This window comes from Bombus pascuorum, chromosome 3 (genome assembly GCF_905332965.1).
Source record: "Bombus pascuorum chromosome 3, iyBomPasc1.1, whole genome shotgun sequence".
NCBI lineage: Eukaryota > Metazoa > Arthropoda > Insecta > Hymenoptera > Apidae > Bombus > Bombus pascuorum.
This window is the reverse complement of record NC_083490.1, coordinates 8673886-8697378: the sequence shown is the minus strand read 5'-3', so window position 1 is coordinate 8697378 and position 23493 is coordinate 8673886. Positions and strand designations below refer to the sequence as shown.

The window sequence follows — 23493 nt, the reverse complement described above, 5'->3', positions numbered from 1 at the left end:
ACGAACCAATGGTTCGATATTTTAAATTGAATGGAGAGACGACACAAAGGAGCCGACGAAGCTCTTCAGTTCCAATAGTAAAATTTTACGTTTCACTGCTCCTAAGATATACATTGATTTATCGAATCAATGAATGAAATAAACGTGCACGGTGAACATCTTATTGTACGAAAATTAAATTCGGAATATACAATGAAATGAAGATCGTGAGAAAGAAATATGACGAGTACAATTTTACTGATTGAAGATTGTTAATGTTACTATGATCGAATAGGAAAATACTAATTTGACATGATTGAAAATGGAAACAACCTGTCAGCGTCAAACGTATGCCTTTTAAAAATAGTCGGTAAAAATAGTCTTAAAAAGTGCCGCTATACGTTCAGTTAATAATCCTATTAACTGGCTAAATATATATATTTGCTGAATTAATACATTAACCGTAACATATATATACATATGTACTTGTAACGTGTGGTTATGCGATGCAGGAAGTGCGTTATCAAACAACGCAACAGCGGTGCAATTGCAATAAGTAGCCCGTTAACGCGGTCGACGTTGGAAAATTTCAGCAATTTTTCTATCAGACACGACAGAACGATTTTCTCACGCGAAGAAATTATTTAATCAACACTGGCGGATTATATAAATTCGAGGGTTGGTCACGCGTTTCATGAACCGGGCCGTTTGTGAACTGTAACGTGGCGCGAAATCGAGGCTAAGTTCGTTCGGTGTACGGAACAGACCGGCTAATCTCATGAAGATCAATCTGATTATCATTTTGCTCGAACTTGAGGCCGACTTGGGAAATTGCAGCGATTCGCGACACGCGAACTTGCCACAAAATGTTGCACGAATCAAAATGATCGCAATCAAGACGATTAGAAGATGGATGTAAGAATACGATTTTCTTTAAAGTAGCAGTTATTTCATAGTCTTTGTTTTAAACCGCGAATAATTATAGACGACACGTTCCTCAATTGTTAATCAGAGTACCAATGACATCGATTAGCGTAGCTAATTTTTCTAAATTTTTATTTCTACGATACTTGCAATAGACGAAAGATTTTGCGAGTCGTCAAAATTAGAAATGTTTGTGTTCGAGTATCGAGACAGTTGCTTTGGAAAACGAAGGTTCACTAACCCCCTCGTTTCTATATCGAGTGTAGCTACGTACCTAAAACTGTAGCATAGAATGTATCATCAAAATCTAATCATAGAATTAGATAAATTTTATTCCATTTGCGGATAAGCCTAACACATTTTTTTGCAGAAAAACTTTAATTCTTATTCCAATTATACGAGTCGTAAAGTAAAAGATCGAGAAGCAAATGTGAGGATATTTCTTTCATCCGTTCTTTATTTGCAACCATTAATTAACTACGCTATCTTACGATTCAGCCGATGAATCATAAAACTATTTCCTGTATTATCGCGATTGTCATCCATCATCTTTATTGACTATTTCATCGGTACAAATATCAGAACACATATAAGTAGTATTTATTAATACTAATATTTTTCTCGTCTATAATCTTCTGATCTGAAGAATTTCAAAGGCTTAAAGACTTCACGAATATTTTGTATCTTCTCTCATTTTCTAAAACCACATTCTCGGGCTAGAATCGATTAGGCGTTTCAAGAGAGTAGTATCATTACAGCATCGAAGGTCGAATTTTAAAGGTGGACACTTGAAACCTTTGGTATATCGTGAAAGGAGTGTTGATCGATTGTGCATGAAAGGGACCAGTCATCGAGAATTTACATATATGCAGTGATAAATAGATTATCGTCCCTCTGCAACAACACAAAATCCGATATGATCAACAGAAGACGTTCCGAGTATTCTTCAAGATACAGCTTCGTTCTAATATTTGTTCAGTTCGATAAGAATGCAAATATTTTGTTTGAGAATGATTAAAACATTCCCACGTATCAGAGAATTTACATAGAAATCGTGCAGGTGTTCTCTGAGATCTCTAACACGATTTATTTATCGAAACCACGATATTATATTTCAATAGATTTAATTGGAAAATTGGAAATTTGCAACTTGTAAATTTATCTTGAGATGAAAGTTAGATATCTTCTTGTAAAAAAATTGTACGAGTTTCAAATTATTGTTTTAAATTCAGGCCTGAAGTAGAATACAAATATCGTAGAACGCATATCGTATAACCGTTTAAAAAATCTCTAGCTTTTTGTTAATAACCCTTTAAGCAATATCAGCATATACAAATTAAGTTTCATTAATACACGTTTGCTTTTCTTCATATTTTCTAAAATAATGTTAGCTTTCCTTCTATATGCATATGTATGAAGTATACATTGAACATCAATCATCGATTACTAAACGACGGATTTGTATCGAATATTTCATGCAATGGAAAATACCAAAATACATATAATATAAGATACATAAAGAAGCACATCTTATAATATTTAGTAGATAACATCTCTCTACTTAGGTACTATTTCTATAGATAACTGTATTCGCAAAATATGAATCGTATTAGAATCTAGTATTCATTCCATTCATAATCAGTACAATCATGTTTTTTAGAATAATTTGATTTTGAGATACATTACTCTAGATTAAATAAACACAATTCTGAGACCTATTTTTATCATACTTTAGATCATCTCTGTTTTATAGAATGATTGCACGCTAGACGATCAAGGTTTAAAAACGAATTCTAAAAAATGGTAACATTCCCACGAAACTATATCCTCGAGAACTGCTTTCGATATAACACGAAATCAAAGAGCGATCCACGGTCATAGAATGGCGGGACTTTCTCTAAAATTACTAGCCTCTTGGAGGATCGAATGCATTCCGTGGCTAATTCAGCGTGAAAGTCAATTATCTAATTTCATCGGTAACGTTTCACCGTGGATGCATCATGGTATATGTATCGCGTGATTTTCCCGTTGAATTTTTTCTCATTTCAGATCCGTATCATCGAGAGAAAGGTTTCTCAAATTGGACTAGTATTTAGGATCGGATGATCGAATGAGATTTTATTGACAAGGAATGTTATCCGATTTACGATGAAATTCGAAAGGATACATAACGTTCATTTCGAAGATGTTAAGAAAAGGGTTACTGATAATTGCTAGGGGCTCAACTTTTGTGTGAAACGATCAACGAGTTGTTTCGAATGGGAAGTTTTGTAGCTTTGTCTATTAAAATAACTCGTGATTCTCTGTAAGGAAAGATACAGTGAGTAAACAGAAGTATAATTCTCAAATCAATTCTCAATAGCTGTGTTTAACATCTTTATGAGTTTCGTAGTATGTTCTTTCAATTCATAGCAAGAAATCTGCCGAATGATATTTCTTGCGAGGCATGATTAGGATAATTGAGAAGATGTTTTGAGTTGTTTGGTCAAGACAGGAATAATGCTTCGCGCTGGAAAGGTCAAAGACCTCTTTAGCTATAGTTCCAAGAGGAGATTATATCTCTTCGGCTTGTTACACCTTTAGAAAGTTGCGTCTAGTGGACGAAAAACTGTGCAGTAGATGAAGTTGTGCTCCTCTCGAATAATAGTCCGAGTAAAATATTTGTTTTGTTCCTACATTACCAGCAATAAACTTCAGTCATTTGTTATATTTATTAAAAAAACTCTAACAAATTTTACTCATAATATATAAATATTTTAGTATGATATAATATTTATGTTACAACACACATAATAATGCAAACGTAACAACAGATCTATGACGGAGTAATTAGAAAGTGTGTAAGAGCGATGAAAAGCTCGCAGAAGAATTTCATTTATGGAGATTAGAAATTTAATTTGGCAAACAGTGTATATTATAACTAAGAGAAACGTTGAAAGAATTTAATTGGAACTGAGGGAAACTTTTCTAAATAATAAAGAAAAATTATTTGTATAAAACGACAGTACTACATATTTTCAAATTACTTTTTCACGTAACGAGATACTGTGAAGTTACCTCGTATAATTTTTGTTACAATAAGAGAAACTACTTCAGACGTTCTAACGTATCTTGTAGCTGATTACATAACGAGAGAATTTGTCATAACATCGTTTCTACCGATCAGCAATCGAGAGTTAATTCTTTAAAAATAGAATTATCTCGAATAAGAGCTACTTAACGTTGTATAAACGTAACGAATACGACTATTACTATAGTTACGCTGCGTTTGCAAGAGACGTTATTATACTCCGCACGCGCCTCGACATTCTTTAAAGATCCTTTAGACCTTAAAGTAAACGTCCTTACTCGTTTAACTACACTTGACATTACATAAATCTAATAGATAGAAAGATAGTTTGGATTCAACCTGGTGGCCTTGGAATAGGACTTGGCTTACAAATTGTATCAACTTTTCAATATTGCACGTAATAGCTGCCACAGATATCTACGTATAAATTTAATACAAAGTTAATAAAAATGTATAAAACACACTTCTTTACAGAAACGTCGAAAATAGCAAAAGTTAAAGAATACGTCTATCCGTATATCTGCACTAATCGTACTATTAAATTTGATCAAACCTTTTAAATATTTCCAAACTTTCTAAATTTTATAATTCATTTTATGCTTGCAACAGTGATAAAATTTCAGTGGAAAAACCCCCGAAATGTCCGTTACATAAATATCGTAGCCAACCAAGCATAATATATGACGTACCTAACGACATATACTCGCCATCGTATCATCACGAATACCTTGAATTTCGTGCAAGCCGCAGAGATAATCACAATCCTCCCGCTGTGTCGTCTCCGTTTCTCGTCTCCAGGCGTTTGTATACCTTCTCTGGTACGTGAAACGATCTCAATTAAATAAACTCAGTGCCAGCGTAGTCTCCTTGTTGATATAAAAGTTCCGCACAGTTAAGGTCAGTAGGTCGGCGTCGTATCAAATGAAATATACGAATCCAGTCTGACCGAATTGCACGAAGGACGAAGCCGACGGTTAATAATGCATGCGGCATACATAGTCTCTGTCTTTCCTTCCCTTTAGCCTGTAAATCTTGTCAATCGTCCACCTTGACGAGGCCATCATCATCCGTGACTAGGGTGCATAGATTTTCCCTCTTTTTCTGTCCTTTCTGTTTTATTACGTTTGTTTGCCTCGCGGCTTTTTCCTTTGATGTGCCATCGATTGGTATCGAATCGCGTCACCGCAACCAATCTATCTCGATGAAAGCCGCAGCCAGAGAGAACTAATTTTTTTTTTTTTTTATTTTTTGCTTTTGCTTTTGGTGACACTCGTTGTCAGTTTTCATGGTCACTCTCGAGAAAATTGAATCTTTAAAGGTTGAAGGGCTACTGAGCGTTTTTGGTGATCAAAGGAATAATGGATGAAACGAAGCGTTCTCTTTTTGTCTCTTTCTTTTAATTTTCGAGAGAACGGGTCACGTTGAGTAATTTTGTCGGTTAACAGCGAAATATCAGCTTTTAGCAGAACTTTGATCATCGTCTAATCGAAAGTCGTTGAGTTGTGTAAAATAATCAATTTATAGATTTTCTAATCTAGTAATTCGTGAATCAGCGTTTATTTAATAAATATTCACCGTATAATGCAGAAAATCTTGTTTCATATAATAATTTAAGACAATATTGTGGAAATCAAATAATTTTTCCATTTCTTCAGTTTATCGCGGAGAATTATATTTAAGAATCATCAGTGATTATTCATTCATAAGAAAAATAACGAATGATGGTTATTTCGAGACAATGTTAGTCGAATCAAATAATTTCTTCATTTCTTTAACTCATCATGAAAATTCATATTTAGTGATTACTCCTTCGTAAGAAAAGCAACGATTGCCGATTTATGGATGATTTATGTCTACAAATACTCAAATTCTCAAGTCATCTTTTACAATATATAAAACTTAAACGATACCAAATAAGTAAAAAATCAAATTTTATATAATTCAAGAAAAGAAGCCAGTTTACATTTAATAATCTATTTATCGTATCATTTTGATTTTTCATTGTTCGTCGGTTTAAATGACTTTATCACATATGTGCATTTGTGTATCTTCTTTTTAAAAAGCCGCGAAAATCTTCACTCTTCGCTAACTAAAGAACAATTACGCCCGGCCTATGTCCATTTCCTCGAAGCCGTAGTTATTCCGAATGGTTGAACGTCCCAAACGATTTCGAAAGGAAACGCGGTGATTAAATCGCCAATTTGCACTCCCTCGACGTGAATCGCGCGGAAGCCGGAAAATGATGTAACTGGAATTCCAGTACAGTCGTGATCCGTATGAAAAAACGATTCGACATTGTGAATGAGGAATGCGACACGAAGAAGGGAAAAATGAAGGAAACGAGGTAAAAGAGAAGTCACAGAGAGATCATAAAGATTCTCGAGTCGTAATAATGCGTACACGCAATCAAGTTACATTACCATCCATAAGTATCTGAGCATCTGGTGTAATTTAATCGAAAGGTTAATATTTCTATTACATTTCCGACTTATGATAGAATAACGTTTCTTTGCTATTAATTTTTTACCTCTTTTCACAGCTGGGATTAAATGAAACTGGAATAAGGGATATAGCTGCGTCATTCGAGAATTCTATATTTATCTTTAATGAATCGTTGACACTTCATGAAATCAAGATAAATATTATTATTAGCGCGTCTAGATACAAATACTCTCGATAATCCAATATGTTTATCGATCGTGACTTAGCCGTTTTTATTCTATCCAATTATCGCGCATTCCATTAAATAAACGCTGATTCAAGAATTAGTAAATCAGTAAATCCATAAATTGAATAATCTCCATCTACCTTCGATCATTACTTTTCTATTTATACTAATTCGCATTAACTACTGTCTTTATACTAGTTTTAATATTTTCTAACTGCGTGTGTATGGTGCTTCGGATAACAGATCAAGGACAACAATTAGATCGAAGGTTTTCATTCGAAAAAAGTGTAGTTCGTATATTTTCATATATTTATTTTATACGTTTAACTTAGCAACGTTCGTTGTATTTATGAACAGTAGCGTGCATGAAACGAAGACAGATGAAATCCATCCGTCTCATGAATAGGAATTTCCATCGGTTTCCAACAGAAGGGTAAAAAAAAGTATCGGTAAAACCAACAAGGCTGAAGCTCTTTAAACTCGTGTCCGAGACATTATCGACGTGACGCTTCGCATATCGGTGAAACCGGTTGCAAGGTAACGTTCAACAACTTGTTGACAGGCCACCTACTACGTGCGCACCACCTCTTTATCCTATTATTTTCGGTCGAACGATGATAAACTCGTTTAACACGGTACCTGGGACCTCCAAATGTCAGGATCAAGTGTCTCGTACTTTTTGACTCCATCTATTCATCTTTCACACAAGGAATTTTCCTTTGAGAAATCTTTTTCGTAACTCTGTTTCTAATATCAGAAAATGTTTGTGCAGTTTCCTAGTTTTATGCATATGATACCACGAACGACTAGAAAAATTGTTTTATTCATCAAACGAACAGGAAAATCTGCATTATAATTCGTTGAATATAATCACATCCTTGAAGATTCTACACGCATAGCGTGCAATTTTGTCACGTGCCTTCGTATCGCTAAATATCCATAATTTTCACGTGCATTCTTAGAATAGGTCAGCAATTGCAACAGATGCTTTAACATAAATGTGCAATCTCTTCGATTGGCTCTTCGATTATTTAACGTTCACGTTATACTCTGTTTATCACCTCCTGTGTCTTCAAATACCTGATCGAACGTATAACTTTCAATGTTCGATGTTTAGATATTTGTAATACGCGATAAAGATTCTACTAGGACTATTCTTCTCGCTTTTACTTTGCCGTTAAATATCTCTCAGTATCTAAAGAACTGTGATCCAATATCTTTTAGACTGGTTTAGATAATTTTGGTATTTTGAAGAGATAAATACCTCTAGTAATAATTCTCCAATCTTTTCAGGCATTCCATTAACAGATCATGGATGTTTTTGCGTTCATAAAATATTTAAATGTAAGAAACTCTACAAAGTGCAGCACTGCGCATAATATGCAAAAATATATAAAATATTTAAATACGAAATAAATACCTATCTATACGTGCTAGTTATTTTCTATTACAAAGCATAAATTTGCATAAAACTCCGCTGTCTATTCAACCGATACTTTCAGAGATCGCCTCTTATATGTATTTTTCGGAGGTTTTCATTCCTCATAAGAATATCATATTTGACTACGGCAATATTTTTCCAGTATTTCTCTTACTTTGCAGTTTTCTAAACGAAAGGTTTATCTTCGAGATATCGCTCGTTGCATCCAATATTGGTTCATCTTCTATTAAATCGCATTTATGTAGGACGTACCTCCATTTCGAAATATAAATGAAGATGTAGCTAGAGATTCGACAGAAGATACCTCGTTTTCGATGCTAATTAAATCGCGAGCGAACTGGTCGTTCGATAAAACGGCTCGGTTGATCGAGCAACTGGAAATAGAACGTCGGAAAATTCTCACAGCTGATCCATAATGTATCGAAACTTAAGAATTCAAGCTAAGAACCACTCTGATCTAAGTTTACACACCTGTATCGGTAAATTTACCTGAATAGAAAGAGACTTGATGGAATTAATTAATGCTTTCTGTCGAATCTTTCTCGGGTCATGAGAAAATTGTCGTTTCCGTTGTAATTACACTTATATGTACAGGATGTATATAATACAGATATAAAATACAGGATGCAAAATATATATATATGTATAAAATATCCAAGACATAGTATTCCTTATGGTATAGATTTAACGAGTGATACTTTGGATTGCATCTCTTGAATCAGAAAAATACGAATTTACACAAATATCCACAATCTAGTTATAAGATATGTGCAGTTTTATATTATTGTATGTTTTTGTAGAGAAGACACAACGTACAAAAACTTACGCTGAATTTTACTAAAAACGAATATATATTTACCGTTTACTCGATTAATAACTTGTTAAAATGCAAAAAGAAGAATGTAATTTTAATATAGAAAATAATTAATCCTTCAAGTGAAACACGAAAAAGAACACAATTTTACTGCTTTTTATCCGTAATGAATTACGATGATCTAAACGGATTTTCCAAGTCTATCGCGATTTTCATGATTCGATGAACAAACCACGAGTGTTTCCAAATTGATAACTACTATCTTCTTTACATCATGTGAAAACAGTTATCGTTCGAGACGAGTTGAACGATCTATAATCTATAACGAGATAATATTCGATGTATATAAAAATAAAATTCACCAATTTGTTGTTAAATATTTAATTGTTTCGCAAGTATCGATTTTCCACTTCTGACCGAGCATTTTGTAATATTATATTTGAAATTTAATAATAATAATTATTATAGTAATATTATAATAATCTTAGTATCGTTGTATTATATTTGGGATTTAAAAATACAATTCAAAAATAGGGAACTTACGGAATATATAGTATTCGGGATAAAGAAATAATTTCGTCTGAATTTAATCTCCACGTGTTATGTGTGAAACAAGTTCACGTGCAAATTATTCAATAATAATTGAAGCGTTAAAGAGCAAGTGAATCGCCAACTGGCCGATTGAATACGTTCAATTTGCAGGGAAAACGTTCCCTTTCGAGTGGAGAGGTATTCTCGTTTTGGTTTTAGATACAACAGGGGATTTTATTGCCAGTCGTTCAACGTGCTCGACCGACCATCACCGTGTCTAGCACAGAACGCACAATGCACGGTATCTCCGCTAGATCGAAGCCCTTTTTCAATCGTTCGATCGCGACTCGAACAATACCGATACATCCGTGCAAATCGTACAGCAGAACGGAAACGGTTTTGTTGAACTACGAGTAAGCACGAACCATACATGATCCACGGAGGTTCGGATTTTATTACGTTTCTCACAATTAGGTGGACGCAACTGAAATCAATTTGGAAGAATTAATGAAATTTGAAGAACCAAAGTTGAACCTAATTATCAAGTCATGAAACTGGATCTCTTCTATGGGATTGCTTTTAATTATTGTGCTTTGCTTTAAAAGGAATGAAGGGAATCTTCTTAGAATTAGTTACATTAAATCGATTTTCATATAAAAGAAAAAACATAAAATTTAGATAATTAGTTAGTAGAAAAATTAATTAAGCAATAATAAGAGTCGTCTGTAATTTAATCGATAGTAATAAGTAATTGCAACTGATTACTTTACTAGTCTCCAGACTAATAAAGTATAGAGGAGGATACATGAAATTTATTGTTCCGAGGAAATTCGAAATATTTCTCCAGCCGGTCTAAACTAGAACTTGGCGATAATAAAAGTACTTAAAAAGGTCGGCAAGATAAAAGACAACTCATTGATTTTTGGGATAGCTCCAAATTGTAGGGAGACCGTTCTATAATTCACTTTGGCGAACGAAAGAGTTTAGGGTTCACAAAGAGAGGTGGCCGCTCTTTGTTTTGTTGCGCAAAAACCTGAATCTAAAGCGTGACGTTGTAGCTAGGGGAACAAAAGAGCATCTGTGTTTTTCGTTCCATGCGATTCTGAATCGTGACCAGGATCAATTTCATTTAAGAAATTGAACTCTGGAAATTATGCAATTCGGTTAAGTACTTCAACATTGACACATTCCTTGTCCCTAAAAATCCTTGTCCCAACAACTAGTGATTGCACGGAGAATAAAGATTTAGCTAAAATCTTTCCAATACTCGGCTGTTTCTTCCTCTATTAAATAATATTTGATACATAATTAATTTTTTTGCGATAATAATTCCCTTAATGTTAAAGCCCGTAATTAAGTAACTTCGTAAAATTTCCAATACTCCATTCCAATTCGTCACAAATGTAGAATATAGAATTAACGAAATAAAATGGCGAAATATTGCAAAATGAATTACCATAACCACAAACTATTACGATCACCTATGACCTATGCGATGCACGAAAACCAGTTCAACTAATATTTCAATGTTTCAAAACGAACGATCTAGAAATTTTAATAATTCCAGAAATTAGTTTCCCCTAAGGAATTCGCTTGCTTCACATTTAATTAGTCCTGTATAAATAGATAGAACCTCCGGCAGACCTCGTAATCATGCTCGAATAGTTTTCCTTCATTGCATTAAATCGTCCATAACGATGTAATATTAAATAAATGTTTGGAAAAATCCCAGCGACGTTTACACTTACGCGTACATCGTGCGTTCGCGGATAGATTTTAGAAGGCAGCCAAGCGAAATCTTGAAACGAAAGAGTAAGAATCGAACGCAGTGGGGCACGGGCGTTATAAAATAAGCGTATTATCACGTAAACGGATATGCCACGGAACCGTTACGATAACTTGTATATCGAAGATATATGTGTATACCGAGCACACCTTGAAAGGTAACTAGTGCGTTCGTATTTCCCTCCAGACGAACATCTTTACGAGCATGTATCGTTTTTATCCCCTTTTTTCTTCATATTATATATTTTATGAACCCCACTAATGATGGTAAAATTGCGGCTTCCGTTACAACATTGAGATCTTTGAAAACGCATATAAAATACATATATATGTGTGTGTGTGGATCCTTGTATGAGATATATACATAATCTTTATTTTCGCTTGCCTTTTGGCTTTCCGGTGATCTCCGGTTTACATTGTACAAATATACACATGAGTATAGTAATAATCCAACAGTAATAATAACTGTGCTTAAAATTTAAGGTCTATGACTGGATAACAAACTAGCTAAATCTAGCTTTACAATATAATACTTTGCATCGCCTCTTCGCGTATAAAGAAGTATACCGGAGTTATAGGAACAATATTGAATGGCTGATAAAGCTTATAAAGCTTGCTGAGCAATTAATCGAGAGAAGCTGTGACCTTTTTACGATGTAAGGAAACACTTTTTTTTATTGTGTTTACGCAATATCCGATATTAGTGGTCATTCAGTTTTTTCTTTTCTTTTTTATTTTTTAAGGAGAATTAATTTATTATTTTTTGGACAGAGTTAATCAATGGGATTATCCCGTGTATAACAAATAAATAAGTAAATTTGACTTTAATATTCTCGATACATTTAAAAGTTGACTTTTCTAACTACATATTTGGACAATGTTTATTCGATAATTTTGAAAATGTTGAATAAATTATCAGGTAAAATTAGATAAAATTGCAGCAGGAAATTTAGATTTCTATCTCGGGGCGATTGTAGAAGCTTTTCCGATTTTCGATATCTGATTTTCTCAAGTTTAATCTCATTTGATACTTGATAGTTACAGATATATAATTCTCGACCTACTTGGAGCAACATGGAAAAATCAATCGTTCTAAATTTTAATTTTGGAACTCCGAGAATAATTATTTTTACTCTTATTCTTTATTTTCATTAGAAGCTTAGGTAATAAGCTGGTTACAAATATAAATAAGAAAGTAATAATATTGCAAAAGTGTATAAGTAGATATACAGAGTGTACCAGTTTTTATAGCCATACATTGCCAGTATATTCTACAGCTCACAGTATAAACATTTTCTTATTAATGCAAGATTAACAACGACAAAAAGTTAAATTTATTACTCTTTGAAGTTCTCGTTTATTACTCTTTCAAGTTGGCGTCGTAGAAATATTACGATACCGATCTGACTACTATTACTGCTAGATGTAAATATTCCTGATCTATTTGTACCGTAGTACTTTGTACCGTAGTAACGTGCGTCCGTTACCGTTCATTTCGTATATCATTTCCTTGTGATAACACTTTAACAATGCTTTCAATGACATGAATATGTTTATATGACATTTTTTTCTTGTCTTGACAACGTTTGGCTGGAAAGAACACCCGGTATTAGTAACAATATTTCTTCGATTCAGTGTTGGTACGTACTATCCTTCTGCAATTAAATATTCTACTGTAAATTCTTAATTTTCTTTTCAAAACCTGTCTCTTTTGATAAATCTTAATCTGTTGTTATTTTATTAAAAATATTTAAGATATATATGATATATATTGCTATCTCTATAATAAATTTAAATACTTCTTGACTTCTTAGGCTTCTCAAGTTCCATTTCGATAATCTTAATTTTCAAAAGTATCGAAAATTAACATCTATTTATATTTTTCTACGATAATTCTATTTTCACAAATTTTTGACTTCCTTTCAAAGTTCTATGGATTCAATATTCAATTAATTCTCTCACTACACATACGGTACGTGCTAATTTTATGAACGAACCGTCAGATCTGCGAAATAATTTCTCGGCCGAGAATTTCCTGAAACAAAATAACAAACAAGGGGAAGGATCGAAGGAAAAGAAAAGAAAAAAAGAAAAAGAATCGACCATGAACACGATATAGTAGCGAGAAATTGTTTTGGCGCGATCGCGGGTTCTCTCCCGCAGTATTCGCGCGTTCATTTCGTTTCCTTGCCACTGACTGAAGCGAATACACACGAGGCGAGGTAGGAGATCCAGTTATACGCGGGCTGTGTTAAAGATACGCTCTGTAAGCAGAAACATAATCGCAAAGAGACGAGGTATTACTGTTACAAAAGTTAAGGTCGCTATAAAACACGGCAGAACGAACGTTACGTAACATCGTATTTAGAAACTGGAAACCTCGTAGATTTTTAAAAGAACACCATCGTCTTATCCTTATTTCTATTAAAGAAAATTATATCTACCTTTAAAAAAAGAAAAAAGATGCGCAGATTACTTTCATGACAAATGTCGTACCCGATATTTTGTGAAATTAATAAAATTGATCATTTATAAGATCCTTTATAATTTGTAAGATGAACGAATATAAGATATTCTACTTTTCATGCAACACAAAAATTAGAAAATTGTACTCTACAATATTATTCAAAAATTCACCGTACCTTATAACTTTTAAACAAGCTTCTTTATACGTACACAAATGCTTATTAAGGATATTCTCTTTGCGTATAAACCAACCATTAAGTAAATACAATAAGAGTCTTATTTATCTAGAAATAAAAAACCAGAATTTTCTTCTAAAGCTTCTAACACCGATGACTTTCAAAAGAATCTAAATAAGAGTCAATTACACCGCAACGTCATTCTGTGAAAATATTCACAAAGAAAGTTCACAGTTGCGATCCATTAGCAATATAAACCCATTAAAAATGATGTTAAATCTGTTGATATTTTTCCTTTCGCGGTGCAAACTGCGCCTTGGTATCTCGGGTTACCTCTGAATTAGCTTGCTATATCGTAATAACGATCTCGTTAGAGCTCGTCTCCTCCGTTTACTACATGTTCAGCCCTCCCTATATTAAATTCGAATACAATATTAGCCTGTGCGCGTGCACTTTTCCAAGCGTTTCGTACGCATTTTTCTCTCCTTTCTCCTTTCTTTTCCTTTTTCATTACACGCAATGAAGAAACGTGGATTAAACCCTTCGTAGATTAGATTCGAATCCGACATTAGACTTTGCACGTGAATTTTTCAAGCGTTTCACGGGTGTATTTCTCTCTTCTCTCTTCTTATTACTTTTTCTTTTACACAGAAAATGACGAAACGATAAAATTGCAGATGTCTTGGCAAAGGGTTTACCTCGCTGTTGGACTGTTCGGTGTTCTGTTGTTGCTGACGAATGCAGACAACAGCGTGCACATTCTATCAAAGTATCAGCAATTGGTCACCTCGACCGCTCTGAACTGGCTTCCCCGTGCTTACTACGATCCATCCAAGGAAATAGTCATCGGCGGTTTTGCGATCGAAGAATCGGAAGGTACGTGCAACCAGACGAGAGAACTCAATGAAATGTGGTCCTTTCTCTGGCAAGGTCGACCAGAAACTTTACGTCCAACGAAACTCGAATTCTATTCCCCAATCACCTTTTCGTCGCTTTCTCTTTTTTAATTTAGTCTCGCTGTGCCACGCGTAGGAATACTTAAACGCACAGGACAGAAATTAATTTTTGGACATTTTTCTTCACCAGAAAAAAACCAAGTTAATGAGATGCATAATCTTGTCAACAACTTCTTTAAAACTAACTTTCGTCAGTTTATTTGATGCAATAAATAATACAAAGTAAATTTCAAGACTTCTAACACACTTGTCTTTCCATTCGTCCCTTTTGCTTTTCTTCGACTGTCGATGAAAATATTTTTATGCCGATTTCGAACTACATTACTTCAATTACAACATACCACCGTGTACGTACAAAATGTTACAATGTTAAATTCTTGTGTTAATTTGAAACGAACTGAGACGATTTTAATCGTTATGCATGATGCAATGAGACGCAACGTGTGTTAATTTCTATCCGTTCTTTTCAGATCATTCTTCTTCAATTAAGTACACAGAATGAAGTGACTCACGTATCGATCACCTATGATTCCACCTAAATTAATTTAAAAAACGAATATTTACAACTTACATCACATCTTCTTTTTTAACTGAGTGGTCTCTCCTCAGAAAACGTCTAAGCAAACATAAAACACCATCTAGCTTAATCATCCCCAGGCATCTAATGAGGCTATTGTACATCAGAGCAACGCATCACTCATACTCGGAAGCCGAGGCCAGTTACATTCTCGTGTTAATTTCCCGTCGCCGCTAATTGTCGCTAAGCATCGTCTCGACATCATCTTCAAAAGGCTCATGAATGAACTTTTCTCGCCTACGTACCTGACGCAGACGGTTTATCCCTTAACAATACAAATATACAATTGTCTGCACTCACATTTTCATCTCCTCGTCTACCCTGGCTAGCCTGGCCTACCCTCTACTACCCTGTCTGTTTATTCGCGATAAGAATATAGTGGCTCATGAAAGTACTTGACACTCGTCATAGAAAGTATTTATGTATACATAATACAGCATATATTATGAAACATTTTGAAATACCATTAGCACTGTAATGATGGTTTAAATAATCTATAAATAAGATTTCGTTTGCTTTTTAACATATTACTTACATCTTCTTTATTGCAATGTTTCCAATATAATTTTTGTAGCTTGTATACTAAGTTTTATATAAAAATATCTTAAATTATGAAAAAGTATTTTTTTGAAAGTGATTATTAGTAGTATTTAATAAATAATAAAATATTTGTTACACGAAGACATCATAAATTGTTTATTAAATACAATTCTCTCTCCAGATTTTTTTCGTTATACTGATTTAAAAAACAAGACTAAAGCCAGTAATCAACATTAAGAAAAGTACCTAAACCGCGTAATTGCCCGTATGAGCGCGTTCGCCCCTTTAAATATATGTTCCAAAATATGTTCTTACGAGTGTCAGTATACTTTTGTCAGCTACTGTACCATACCGTAGACATATTCTATTTTCATTATATTCATTATTTCTTTTATGTTCATTTTTTTCTCGCAGACAATTCGTTCAGTAATCAAGCGGAGAAATCGGAGAGAAGAAGGCCCCTGTACGTATGCAGAGTACTGCACACGGCCGTCTGGGTGGCTGGCAGCCAGAGGGGTGACGATCAACGATGCACAGTGACGATTCACGGTAACGTGCAGTCGTATGACAAATACGACCTGTTAGAAAATGTGGACAGTGCAGCCCGCGTCAACTGGGAACACTGGGACAAATACAAGAACACACCGGTTGGTGCCGTGGCCATGGAGAAGATGTTCATTGCGCGTCATCCCGCGAAAACTGACAAAAATGCGTCATCGCCAAGATACACCCATTACATTGGCACCTTGACTAAAAGTATTCTTGGGAGTATCAGCTACGTCAAAGACGTAAGTAATTGCTCCGCGATTTATACTAAAAGGGCGGGGTGGGATCTACAAGGTGTTAATTCTCTCCCTTGGATTTAGTAAGAGCGACGCTTACTAAAGAGCGTAATGCTTGTAAGCTGGATTGCAAGGTGGTTGGTTAATGCAGGGTGGGAGATTAAACCGACGGGAAGAAGGAGGAAACGGAGGGTGCTCCTTCAACTGTGAGGTTGCGGTTGAGGGGCGGTTGGGGGTGGTCTTTTTCTGTTGAAATGACGGATGATGGGGAAGACGAGTTTTAGAATTTGCGATGAATTAATCTTCTCATATACGTATGTATGTATGTCTCGTGTATGTATGTGGGAACGGTTTTTGATCGTATGTTAAAATACAAGGTGAACTTGTCAATTTCTAAATGCTATGATTCTCTAATATTATATTAATGGTACTGTGGGTGAATATTAGAAACTAATATGAGAATTATAATTGATGTAGTTATTCAAAGCACATATTTGTTGATAGAAATTTATTAAATACAGGAAAATCGAATCACAATCACACAAGGATATAAAAATAAAACCGAACTTTGGAATAGAGTCTTTAATTTAAATCTTTCTCAAGCGAATGTTCACCCCTGGAACCGATTAATAGTTAAGAATCAATATTGTATTAACGCAATATTTCATTTGCAATTTCTTTCAGTCAATTTATATTACTTTGTGCTTTTTGATATTATGCACATGAGAAGGAACCCCAAGGATTTTTTTCAATTTAATGATAAATTAAATAGTTCATATAATTCACATAAATAAAATAATAAAAATTTCTAAAAGTTATGCACGAAGGGGTTAATGTAGATGTTGGAGAAAGTAGTCGATGAAATTTTAATTAGAGTTCGCGTGGATGGACGATGAATGGAATGATTTCGTTTATCGAGTATTTAATTAATTAGTAGATTCTTTAGATAAAGAGCACTCTATTTTGCCAGCAGTTAGATTAACTACACGTAACTTGGAATGAGTATTTCTTTTTCGAAATATGAACCAAGTGTATCTCAAATATCGAAATTTATTATTTTCAGAACTTTTCGCATAACGCTGTGGAAGATATTATTTCCTTGAAATAGAAGTTAAGCTAGTTTCAATATTTGAACAAATCAATCGTTGATTTATATTTTATTCTATCTTCCAGAAAATAAATATAATTTCAGAGCAGCAGTAACTAGTAGCCATACTCTTATTCCTTCTAACAAGAACTCGAATACGTTCTCAGAATTATAACCGACCAAATATCGGATTTTATTTTAATCCATGTTTCAATTAATACTTTTAAAGTATCTTAGGAAACCAATAACCTGCTACGCTTTTATCTTTCTTAATAGGGTCACGGTACTATTAATAAAACATTATGACCTTTTTCCATTAGGATGGTACCGAAGAATCCGCAAAGGATGGCGATGTCCTAGTCGAGACGGAACCGATCTACTACGATTTGGAAAACGTTAAATTGAATTGGCCTAAAATGCGAGTGGTTAATCGTACATCCCTTGAACTTGACAACGCGACTATCGTTAATGATGGAACGGAAAATGCGACAATAGCGAAAGCTTTTGGTTACAAGTACAAATATTCAATTTACTGGGGTCAAGGTCATGCCATACTAAAAGGCTTAAACACATCAATTACATTGACGAACGGCACGGTTTTGCCGAAAATAATGTGGGGCACAAAGGAAACTAGTAATAATACCGACATATACACGTAAGCATATTTTCCATACAGTTTGAAATCAATTAACGCATAGTATATGGAAAGTCAGATGTATTAAATTTGTATAGAATTTATAATTCATATTTCAAACAATATCCGATCATTTATTATCAGAAAAAATATCTTATTGATATAATTTATCGTTATTTTGCTTATCGATTGATCCATTAATTGATACTTGAAAATTTCTAAAAAATATTGAAAAGATAATTCCATTTAAAGTAGATTTTTATGTTTTAAGTCGTTATCGGCAACTTTGATTCATCTTTATTTTGCTGCACTAAAATTATTATATAAATGTATATAAATATATATATACAGAGAAAGCTAATTATAGCGATATTATATGGAATATGAAAAGACGCTGTATCTTTTTTCTAAATTTTTCATCCTTTCTTTCCAACAACATTTACAGTTGCAATCTATCTAAGTAAAAGAGAAATGGAGAGAATATGATATATTAATGTATTAAATATTACAATACACTAAACAAAATTATTAAATTATTTTTTAAATTGCACAAAAGTGAGATATTAAGCAGTATATATAAAATATAATATCAAATCCAACAGTATGTTATAACTATGTTATAACATTTAAAACAATCTTGCAATCATTGTGTCCAAGTTTCCAATAATACTAATACACTACTTTTTTAAAACAGGGTAAAAATTAATCTCCTGCCTGGTACAGGAATAAACGTGAGTCTGATAGCGAACTACACCTCCATGGAGGTACCCTATTCCGGAAAATTAATTTCCCATTACGAGGATGGAGAGACGAGGTCTCGCCAGATAAGCGGCATTCGCGCCGAAGAGAGCATGTTCGATGTAAAACCCATATTTGGACCCATTTATTTCCTTGCCAATTATAGCCTAGTTCCTACCACCACCATACCACCTACCACGGAACCGAGCACCACCGCAACCCCGCAGAACGTAAGCAACGACGTTCGACAGAATTACGATATGGAAGAGAGCGAGGATCATGATGAGAACATGATTATACCACGGAAGAAATCGGATCTGTCTAACATGCAGAGCGATGACGGTGGACCGTTGTCGCTGAAGAACAAGGTAGAGGTGACGCACTCCGGAGCGTCGTCTCTTCTTAGATTAAACATAGGATTGCCTTTATTAATTTCGTTACTAACGGTCGTCAATAAAATTACGTGAAAAGATCGATGATTCCGAGAGTATCCTAAGCCCTAAGTTGCAATAGTAATATATTCGTAGAGGAAAAAAAATAATGTCCAGAGATTATCACAAAATGCAGACAAAAAAAATCGTAAAAAAAAAGACAAAAAAGGAAATAGCGAAAAAAAAGGTTAAAAAAAAAAATAGATGAATTGAATACAAATACATACAAGATGTTGCTGTAATTTCGTACATATAGCCGAGTATGTAACGAAATAAAAAAAAAGCTACCTTGGTTATAAATCGCTGATCAAGTCAGACTGCGATGTCAACGCTGACATAATGCTTGCCTTTCGAAGATGAATAAAAAAAAAATACTTCATATTTAATATATATATATATATATATATATATATATATATACATAAAAAATATATATATATACACGTTTAGGATAGCAAATGAAAGGAATACCTTAAGCGATGAGCTAGTCTCACGACGAATGTTAAGTAAGTACAAGCGATCACCAGCCAACATATGGACATGTTAACAACAGCCTGTGGATCGTTAACATTTACCTCTATATTGTTGAATTAATTGATGAATGTGTAAACTAACGACATTCCGTCTTTAAACTAATCTTCGCTGTGAATCGATTTTCCAGCTAAACTATTTTATGCCTTCGCAAAAGTGCACGTTCTAGGATCTTCTTCTAGAAAAGTCTTTGAAAACAAGCTTTGGATGGGAAAATAGAGAGTAAAAAGATGAGATACAAAAAGGATGATACCCTTTTCTTTGAGAATCGTGTTCAAAGAGAGTTTAGAATTACTGCAGGTATTATTCTCGGACGACTATATATACATATATATATAAATATATGTATAGTTTCTGAAAAATTGAGAGAAATAACGACGAGTAAACGAGTGGGAAATTGAAGGTAAAAATGACGAAGAAAAAAATGATTACGGAAGGACAAAGATTCGCGAGTTAACGCAATTACGATATATATTTTTGAGATTGCAGTATAATTTTAGACAATTGTAAGATTTATAAAGGTGTAGCGAGTAAGAATATGTAGAGTACAGGTGGATGGGTACCTGTATTTTTTCAACGCTGTTTCAATATCATTTATCTGACTGATATAAAGCTTTGAGGAGCCCTTAGATAAAATGAAATAGTAGGAGGATTGCTACATAATAAAAATATTGAAAGAAGTGCACGTTATTTGAGAATGGGTATAGTAGGTTAATAGGTTTTAATTATTATATTATTGAAGGTGATTTCTTTCCAATTCTGTAAAAATAATACGATATTTTGTGTACCCATCTGTCTCATGTAAAGTGATAGGGCTTGCAGATTCCTAGAAAATAATTATTAATGGAAATTGTAATAACAAAGGAATGCAGTATTTTAATTTGTATAGATACGTTAATAATTTGTAAGGTACATTTGTTTAATAAGCGAGACGAGAAATATGGACTTATAACATAATAACTACGTTTAATTTTAAACGTCTTTGTGTTGAAAATTCAGGAAAAATAATTATATATGTCGTTCGTTCTCTTTTTTTCTTTCGACGATATTTTCTTGATACATTTATATATGTATATAACGTAATTTCTATACTCTCATTAGGTATAATTGTTACGAACTTATTTAATCATTTATAATTTTTTCTAACAGTGGTAAATAACATTGTACGAATTATCCATATTTTATTACATTGTAGCACTAACGGAAAAAATGTGAGAGGGAAACATTCATTTCGAACACGAACACATTGTCCATGAGTTTGTAGTAACATTAACCGAAGTAAGCCTAATCACAATATTGTGATATTCAGTAAAAATTTTATGTAGATGTAAAGGAATGTGACATATTCTGTTAAATAATTTGTTAATTATCATAGAAAGCAATAATTTGTTGCGAGATTGGGACATGTGAATTTTAGAATGTTGCGTGTTTAAATGAAGCAGAAGAAAAAAAAAGTAGGTAGAAAATAATGCAAGATAATGATGTCTAATACTGTCAGCAATATTTTCTCATTGTGAATAAAGTGATGCAATGGACGTGGCCCAAACTAAATGGATAGTATGTTTTCAAGATAAAAATTGATGAAAGATACAAATGATAATAGGATATCTCTATATTTGGAAGAAAAGAAATTACCGCTTATTTTTTAGTTGCTTCTTCATATTTCTGTACGCCTTTGAGAAAATGTTAATAAAAATTCCAATGTAAAAATGCCTGCATTTAGCAATACCCAGGACAACCCAGTTTTTTAGAAACATGTGCATTGCACAGATACATTATTTATAAATTATTGATATAAATTATTATGTAAAAACAAATGCAGTTTCTTCCCCTCTTATTCTCCTTCTCTATGCATAAGCACACACATGGAAAAAATATTTCGTGTGCTACAAAATGTATTCTACATTGTCTTATTAGTACATTATTCTTTTCTTTAACAGTATTACCTTATTGTACACCCCCACCCCTGTGTATAATAAAAATTCTCATTAAAATTAAGAACCATTTAAATATCTGATTGTTTTACATTATTTCATTTTCTAATTCCGATAAGGAAATATAAATAGATTGATAATGTTGATATTAATCCTATCTTCAAATTTTATAATCACAAAAATATTATTAAAATATTCCAGAATCTTTTAGAAATTATATAAGGTATAATAAATATAACGGCACATTTAAGGTATTGTACAACTACTTTGAAAACTATAAGAGCTAGGTATGAAAAACACTTACCAAGAACCCCATACTGTTGTGGCGTAAGTCTTACGTCACCATCTGGACCCCCTGGAACAGAAGATATAAGTGATGCTCGATCACTTATATGACTTTTGCTGCTAGCTTCACTTTTCCTTGCCCATGATGCTTGTGATAATACATCTACAAATAAATAATAAATAAAACCTATAAATAATAAATATCATAAGATTTTGTTATAGCATTAATAAAGTTTACATTATATATTTATCATAATCTCTTTAATATCTACATATAAAATTATATGCTATTGTAATAAATTACCAAAATTAGAGCTCTTTGCAGCAGCAAATCTTTGTTTTAGCTCCCTTAGGGTTTTTCTTGAAGAAGGACAAGGACGTCTTCTACGTCTCTTTAAAAACTGTGCTAGACCTCCTAATAGTAATGATCCTCCAGTAAGACAAATAATAAAAATCTACAAGAAAAAAAGGAAAATATTAGAATAAAATTGATTACTCCATTATAAACTAATATTATACAAATTTTGTATACAAATATTTATCATAATACTAAGAGTAATAAAATAATTCAAAAAATATAAAATATCATTCCGTAAATATTATATAATATAGAAATTATAGAATGTAAATATATTTATTCTAACCTCAAAGAGAGATACTTGCTTTTTGAGTTCTAGATAAATTTATTGATGGTAGTGAAATTATATAACGTTTACACAATGCACCTAAAAACTGGTGCGCGTTAAAAATGGACATTGCAAGTATCTTTGTTATAAACAATATAAATAGATATCTTCACACGACTTAAAACAACAGATAAACATTAATTTCGGGAGAAACACTGCATTGAAGAACATTCGTTTGTGCGGTAAATATTCAAAGTATAAGCTATTACTATATTGATATAAGACGTGCATCAACGTGGGTTTAAATCTGATCGCGAATTTATTGAATTATCGTTCGTTGTAAACACAAATTACTAAAACTAGTGAAAACACTGCACTTAAAACTACTAATAATTTCGAATTTTTAAAATTGGAGGAAACCTAATTTTTGTACTTTTGTATATACGATATAAAGTTTGTATAATAAAAAGATATTATGCGTTCGTAAAAATTATTATAAATAATAATAAAAATTATTA

General features: G+C 33.1%; 3 protein-coding genes across 9 annotated transcripts in view; 1 reads left to right on the top strand and 2 right to left on the bottom strand.

Annotated features, from left to right (window-relative positions):
- The window catches only part of LOC132905164 (protein unzipped), a 32224-nt gene extending 12207 nt beyond the window's left edge, over positions 1–20017 (top strand). For 4 of the 5 annotated variants that reach the window (XM_060956184.1, XM_060956187.1, XM_060956186.1 and 1 more), the window contains exons 2-5: positions 14532–14730; positions 16342–16715; positions 18117–18451; positions 19125–20017. In XM_060956184.1, coding sequence (XP_060812167.1) covers positions 14532–14730; positions 16342–16715; positions 18117–18451; positions 19125–19635 — 1419 coding nt within the window. In that variant the 3' untranslated portion in view covers positions 19636–20017. Of the gene's footprint in view, positions 1–873; positions 895–14531; positions 14731–16341; positions 16716–18116; positions 18452–19124 lie in introns of those variants that run through there. The other variant, XM_060956182.1, reaches the window with a different exon arrangement.
- The window catches only part of LOC132905161 (mitoguardin), a 41128-nt gene extending 17805 nt beyond the window's left edge, over positions 1–23323 (bottom strand). The window contains exons 1-3 of one of the 2 annotated variants that reach the window (XM_060956177.1): positions 23013–23323; positions 22654–22804; positions 22369–22512 (exon numbers count right to left, since the gene is read on the bottom strand). In XM_060956177.1, the coding sequence (XP_060812160.1) occupies positions 22369–22512; positions 22654–22804; positions 23013–23105 (388 nt within the window). In that variant the 5' untranslated portion in view covers positions 23106–23323. Of the gene's footprint in view, positions 1–22368; positions 22513–22653; positions 22805–23012 lie in introns of those variants that run through there. The other variant, XM_060956180.1, reaches the window with a different exon arrangement.
- The window catches only part of LOC132905165 (alpha-methylacyl-CoA racemase), a 35369-nt gene that overhangs the window by 2418 nt on the left and 9458 nt on the right, over positions 1–23493 (bottom strand). The window lies entirely within an intron of this gene.